We start from the raw sequence: 7,467 nt of genomic DNA on the forward strand, positions 1-7,467 counted from the left end.
GTCACCGACAGTCACTAAATGTCCCCGTAAACCACATAAACCAGGTTTGGGGTATATGTACACAAACACAGATGATCCTTCATAGTGGGGATGCAATACCACCGCCAGTTGTCCTGCCAGAGAGCCCAGCCTGTCTGACCGGTGGCCTCTGCTTTGTGCTGTGGGGGAGAGAGTGCGTGGAGCACATGGGTCCGGGTACGAGAGTCTGGAGCAGCTGCAGTCGTGGGGCGGGGCCAGGCAGAGCCATGCTAGGGGGTCACGGTTTCACTGACGACACAGAGGTGAAGCTTTGGGAGGAAACGGGGGGTCTCACGCTATTCTTCCGACACACTATTCATCCAGGGGGGTACACTATACTTGTGACCAGACCCACCTAACTGTAGCCTACAGCACACATCTGTGCGCTGTCAGAACGAGGGGTCCGGTATGGATGATAGGATGCGAGACTGGGTAGTTCTCTCTTCCGCGCCGCCGAGGGACGAGTCCCGAGCTCGTGTCCAGCTCCGTCCCTCGACAGCTGTCCTCTCAGGGGCCGTGTTTGGCGCTTGGTACAGTCTACAGTCTGCTCAGGCCCGTCTCCCGGTCCGTGGGCCACGGCACCAGTCCCAGAGGGCCAAACAAGAGTGCTTAGAGAATCTCTCAGCGCTGTCCAGATCTGTCTGTTTGCTCTCTCGGAGTCTTTAACACTGTCTATGCGGGGGACATCAGGAAACCCCGTTGTGCTCCTTCTGTCCCCCTCCTCCTCCTCCTCCTCCTCCTCCTCCTCCTCTCACCCCTCAGGTCCGTTGGGCCCTGTCCAGACCGGCTCTGGTACTGTGGAGAGTCTGTCAGGACACCTCGATGATCTCCATGCTGCCGGAGAAGCTGGACTGCTTCCCGATCTTCCCCAGCTCCTCGCGGGAGCGCGTCTCCGACATGCCCTCCTCGAACTCCATCTGGCAGCTCCGCCGCTTGAACTGCTTCTCCGACGGCGGCCCGCCGCCGTTGGCGACCGCGGCGTCCCGGTGGTCTCTCTGCAGCCCCGGCGCCGTCCCCTTGTCCCGGAGCCGCACGCCCTCGCTGCAGCCGAACGCCACGTACGCCGAGCTGCTCCCGAAGCGCACCGAGGACTCCCCACCTCCTCCCCCCCCTCTCTCTCCGACGCCTCCCCCCAGCTCCATGCCTCCGTCCCCTCTCTCCTCCTCCGCCCCGAAGTGCCAGGGAGCGTCCGCCGTGGGCGTGACGGGGGTGGTGGCCTGGACGGTGTCCCTGTGTTTGGTCCACATGGTCCCCGTGCCCAGCGAGGGCTGGGAGGGCAGCGCCAGCAGCAGGGGGCCCTTCAGACTGTCGTCCAGGACGGGGCCCTTGTGGACGGACAGCGAGCGGCCCAGACTCAGGCTCAGGGACTGGGGGTGGACCGGCGAGCTGGAGCCAGACCCGGACCCGGACCCGTGCTTGGTTTTCCTCCGGGGCCGGGAGGAGGAGCCCCGGGAGGGGAGGCCTTCTCCTCCCCCCACCCCCAGACCCCCGATACTGCCCCCGCAGCCCGGGGAGGGGAAGGGGGACTCGGCCGAGCCGGGGCTGTCGGGGACGGGGGAGAAGTGGGGGAGGACGACGCCGCCGCCGTTGGAGGTGCCGGCGCCGGGGCTGTCCAGCTTGCACAGCTTGGGCACGTCGTCGGAGTGCGCGGGCGCCAGGCGGGGGCTTCGGGGGCTGCCGGGGGAGTAGACGGACTTGATGTCCAGGGAGAAGGAGCGCTTCAGGCGGTTGGTGTCCAGGATGCGCTCGGCCGAGAGGTGCATGCCGTTGAAGCCCTGCTGGAGGGAGGCGGGCGACGGGACCTTGGGCTCCGCCGGCGTCTGGGGATCCGCCGACGGGTCGTGGCGACCGTTCATCTCCGGTCCGGCGTTGGTGACCCCGTTGATCTCCGGGCCCTGCTGCTGACATTTCGCCTCCGAAGAAGTCTTGTCGTCCGAGCCGGAGGTCAGCGCCTGGAGCAGCCGCAAGCCCTTCTCAAACTCCAAGAGCTGACCCAGGAAGTTGAAGTTGGGCGATATCGAGGGTCGTCGGTCCTTCACAAATCTGTCAGGGGGAGGAAACATGAAAGAAGAATTTTGGTTCCTATGTCGCATAGAGAATTAGAAGAAACAAAGTACTTATGTCAACTGCTTGGCACAGAGACTGAACCCAGGGTGAACTGGTGTCAATGTTTTTTAATGCCCCACTAAAAGACGACCTGATCCTACACCACTGTTTCCCAGACGAGGCCTTTTGTACGCAGGTTTCCCTGCCAGGCAAATAACAATTGCATTTCTCACAACTGGGGGATATGAGAGAGGGTTCTTGCATTTCTTCCCAACAGTGACTGGCCTTTTTACGGGGGGTGCAACCTAAGCTCAGCTGATGGGAGGCGGGGGGGAGGGGCCGTACCTGTAGGCGTCGTCCGATGACAAGCCCATTGTCTTCATGATGTATGCAATGGCGATGGTTGCCGAACGCGAGATTCCAGCCAGGCAGTGCACAATGACTCTGCAGTTTGACACCTTGGCTTTGTCTGTGGGGGGGGGGGGTAAAAGAGGTATGGGTGAACACACACACATTTACACACACACATACAAACACACATGCAAGCATACACACACAAGCGCGCGCGCACACGCAGACACACACACACGTACAGAACACCGCCAACACCCCGGACAGGGCTGGGCTTGAACAAGGACTCTCTTGGGACAATGACACGCCCAGTGAACACAATCCCTCATTTCCTGGAGAGTGCAGGGGGTCATAATAGCTGTGTTGTGGATATCGTTATTGTTGTTTTCAGTTTCGCTGTAGATATCTTGAATTATCTTGGTATTGAACTACATCATGAGATGATGCAATTTCTATTCTCTCTCTCTCTCTCTCTCTCTCTCTCTTTCTCCCTCTCTTCTCACTTACCGATGAACTCATTGGTTTTGTCCAGCCAGGGCAGCAGCTTCTCACAGTAGTTGTCGTTGACGGGGATCCTCATGAAGTGGCTCTCACTGATGAAGTCCGGCTTGGGGCAGGTGTTGCTGGCATTCAGCACGTATGTGATCCCATTCTGAGCCATCAGGTCCTGCACAGGCACGCGCGCGCGCACACACACACACACACACACACACACACACACACACACACACACACACATACACACACACACACACACACACACACACACACACACACACACACACACACACACACACACACACACTTTTAGGACATGTTTTCTTTCCAAGGACACAATAGGCGGATTTATAACATGAGGCATCGTATATTTGAATATCCAAACAGGATATTTGTATATTATGGTGTACCGTGGCTTAGTTCCATGCCGTGGTCTATGGTGCTGGAGTGCCAGAGAGAGGAAGTTGAGGGCTCACCTTGTTGAGGACGTCTTTCTGAGAGCCCAGGTAGAGATGTGGCAGGATGCGCGTAGGGCCCACGTTAGCTACGGGCAGGCAGGGCTGAGACAGGCTCATAGGCAGGGCCCCTGCCGGCTTCCCCTCGCACAGCCCTGGGAAGCAGGAGGAGAACGCTGCAAAGCCCCCTGGGGAGGGAGGGAGGGAGAGAGAGAGAGAGAGAGAGAGAGAGAGAGAGAGAGAGAGAGGACCAGAAGACCAGTTAGTTATTTGAGTCCGTTTTCTAACACACTGGGAACTCTACAAAGCCGCCCACAGGATAGAGAAACTCAGTTGAGCAGTTGAACTCCCAGCAGGTTTCTGAGTAGAGATGTAACAGCGTAGCGTAGCACACTCTGAGGGACGCTTAAACGGAAGAGACTCGGTTCGAAAGTTGCATTTAAACCCAGCGTTGCCCGCTAACCCGGAACGGAGGGAAACGGCTGAGAGTCTGGCTGGCTGCTGGGCGGAGAGGAATGTGTGTGTTTGGCCCTTTAAGAGGCAGGCGGCTCCGCTTTTGGCGTGTGTGTGTGTGTGTGTGTGTGTCTCTGTTTCCTGCATGAGCTCATGTCCTGTAGCAGAGCATTGCGTCAGGCCAGGGGAATGAGAGAGGCCACAGGTGCAGAGCCAGGACAGAGGCCCAGTAACAGCACCCTGGCAACCGCGCAGCACACACACACGCACACACACGCACACATACACACACAGACACACACAGACACACACACGCACACGCACACACACAGAAACACACACACAGACACACGCACACACACACACTGAATGCACACACATACATATACACACACGCGTGCGGTGCACACACACACACACACACACACAAATATGTGCACACACACAAACGTGCACACACACACGCATAACACGCATAAAAACATAATCACAATCGTACTGTATACACTGCACACTGGTCACTGTTACTTTGTCTACAGCACCCCCCCCCCCCCCCACCCCGTCTCTCCCACACTCATCCTTCTCTGTGGTACCGCAGTTGTATAACTACTGGGAGGGGTGACATGAGGAGGAGAGGTGGAGAGATGACCTCGCTGAGGAGAGAGGGAAGGAGGCGAGGGAAGGAGATGAGGGAAGGAGGCGAGGGAAGGAGGCGAGGGAAGGAGGTGAGGGAAGGAGGCGAGGGAAGGAGGCGAGGGAAGGAGATGAAGTAAGGAGACGAGGGAAGGAGGCGAGGGAAGGAGGCGAGGGAAGGAGGCGAGGGAAGGAGGCGAGATGGAGTGTTTCAAGGAAAACCCTAAACCCCAGCCGGGGGATTAGAACCTAATCTAGGTTCAGCCCCACCTGACCCAATCTGGGACACAGCCACCACTAACACACACACACACGCGCGCGCGCACACACACAGACATGACATCACTCCTCTAAACTAGCACACACAGCAGAACAGGAGGACCTAGCCCCTAATGTAACATCCAATTGTTAACTTTTATTCCCCCCCCCCCCCCCCCCCCCCCCCACACACACACACACACACAACACTAAAGCGCATTGTGTTGCCTCTGGGTATGAAATGCGCTATATAAATAAAGCTTTGATTGATTGATTGATTGATTGATTGATTGATTGAACACTGATCAACGCCAGCACACATGGCGCGGTCTAAAGTTATGACCTCCGTCCGTGTCTGTAAACTCCGAGGACGATCAGAGCATCGGCGGGAACCCCGCTGGTCAGGCGGCATTCCTACTGGCCGTCCTCCCGTTTCCACCTGGCGAGCACGTCTGACGTTACCGGGGGGTCCGCACCGCCCGCGGAGCGCCGTACGCTAGCCTAGTGCCAGACGGAGAGAGAGAGAGAGGGGGCTCAGTCAGGAGGCTGACTGGATCCATTGAGAGACAGACAGCGGGCTATTCTGGGTGCCTGTCCCTTTAAGAGCAGAGCGGAGAGGGCCTGCCTGTTTCCATCTATTAATGGCAACCGGCAGAACGATGACATCATCCTCGACATGAAGCCGGCAGGCAGAGACAGGGAGAGGGAGAGAGAGAGAGGGAGGGAGGGAGAGAGAGAGAGAGAGAGAGAGGGAGAGAGAGGGAGAGAGAGGGAGAGAGAGGGAGAGAGAGATAGATGGACGAATATAAGAGAAAAAGAAAGAAAAGAAGGCACACTGTGTACATATTAGTGGAGTACTGGGAGTCAACTTTATCTGTATTTATCCTAGCAGTCGTACTTGACCTTTGACTACCCTGACCTCTTTTTCTCTCTCTCCCTCTCACACACGCACACACACACACGCGCGCGGTGACTACGAAAGAGGAAGGAAGGATCTCTTTCAGGTTGTTCTTTGAAGGGTTCTCTTCCTGGTGTGTGTTCTCATGCTCCCCCGCTGCTCCGTCTCCGTCGGAGGACGCTTCGTCCTCCTGGACGACGTTAAATCAACAGGAAAACACAAACGTCCTCCCGGGCAAAACATTTCCCTTTCCACGGTCACCACTGTTGCTAAAGGGCATTCTGCAGTCAGGTCTGTGTGTGTGTGTGTGTTCACTAGCAGGGTGTGTGTTTCACCTCCTGCCAGCGCCCGGAGAACGAGGCGTCCCTCGCTTGTCCCTCGCGTGTCCCTCAACTTCACTTGGTGGAGCCTGGTGTCTGTAACTGTAGTCTGAGTCAGACACTCAGACACAGAGAGACCAGATACCTAAGAGATACCTCCCACCTAACTGTCTGGTAGCGCCTGTCTGTCTGTCTTCCAACCTGCCTGTCTTCCTACCTACCTGTCTGTCTACCCGCTTGTCTGTCTTCCTACCTACCTGTCTGCCTGTCTTGTTTGTCTACCTGTCTGTCTGTCTCTCTACCTCTGTGTCTGCCTGCCTACCTACCGGCCTGTGTCTACAGGCCTGTCTGTCTACCTACCTGTCTGTCTGCCTGTGTCTACAGGCCTGTCTGTCTACCTACCTGTCTGTCTGCTGCACCAAGGTCTGTTGAGTGCTATGAGCAGTAGGGTTGCGTCAACAACAATTCCAAACACATCAGATCTGACCAAAGGTTCACAGTTTGCCCTGTGTTAACGGGACTTAGTCACAGGAGATAACACGATGTTGTCACTCCGTCACCTGACCCCGGCAGTTAACGTTGCTATGGCAACAAACACAAAAATGAGGTGGCTGACCGTTAGAACCTATTGTCCCCCAGAGTGCTGTCACCATGGAAAAAAAAACTGCCATGTAGGCCACGCATGCACACACACACACACGCCCACATACTGTACACACACGCGCGCACACACACACACACAACTAGTCAAACAACACAAACACAAAAGTACCCAATGATCCGGTAAGACGCGTCCTCTTATTCCCCAAACGTACCGGATGACACATCCGTCAGTTCCATTCCAAACACACATGCTGTACACACACACTCATCACTGAAAATAAGACATGACACACACACACACACACACTCAGCTGTTTGGTTAGATGACATCAGAAAGTCAACTGTAGGCGCTGAGTTCCTCCTCGGTCTTTGTCTGATGACCAAACACCCCCAACCGACCACACACTGGCCCCTGTGAGGCCTTGCCAGCGGACCTGGGAGCAGTTGGCCAGCACAGAGCGCATGTTGACCACAGGACAGATAACGCCCACATCTGACCACAGGTTGGCTGTTAGTGGTGACCTGTACTGGGTCAGGTCCATACTGGGTCAGATCCATACTGGGTCAGGTCCATACTGGGTCAGATCCATACTGAGTCAGATCCATACTGGGTCAGGTCCATACTGAGTCAGGTCCATACTGGGTCAGATCCATACTGGGTCAGGTCCATACTGGGTCAGGTCCATACTGAGTCAGGTCCATACTGGGTCAGGTCCATACTGGGTCAGATCCATACTGGGTCAGGTCCATACTGGGTCAGATCCATACTGGGTCAGGTCCATACTGAGTCAGGTCCATACTGGGTCAGATCCATACTGGGTCAGATCCATACTGGGTCAGGTCCATACTGGGTCAGGTCCATACTGGGTCAGATCCATACTGGGTCAGATCCATACTGGGTCAGGTCCATACTGGGTCAGATCCATACTGGGTC

At 56.3% G+C, this 7,467-nt stretch overlaps 1 protein-coding gene across 1 annotated transcript in view; it reads right to left on the minus strand.

The window, feature by feature from the left end:
• Nucleotides 1-827: 827 nt before the first annotated feature.
• dusp8a (dual specificity phosphatase 8a) overlaps nt 828-7,467 on the minus strand; it is a gene marked incomplete at both ends in the record, with an annotated part of 11,226 nt that continues 4,586 nt past the window's right edge. The window contains 4 exons of the mRNA XM_084452963.1: nt 828-2,061; nt 2,410-2,533; nt 2,923-3,082; nt 3,390-3,556. Coding sequence (XP_084309089.1) covers nt 828-2,061; nt 2,410-2,533; nt 2,923-3,082; nt 3,390-3,556 — 1,685 coding nt within the window. The remainder of the gene's footprint in view (nt 2,062-2,409; nt 2,534-2,922; nt 3,083-3,389; nt 3,557-7,467) is intronic.

The sequence above is a fragment of the Borostomias antarcticus genome (genome assembly GCF_949987555.1).
Source record: "Borostomias antarcticus genome assembly, chromosome: 18".
NCBI classification, from domain to species: Eukaryota; Metazoa; Chordata; class Actinopteri; order Stomiiformes; family Stomiidae; genus Borostomias; species Borostomias antarcticus.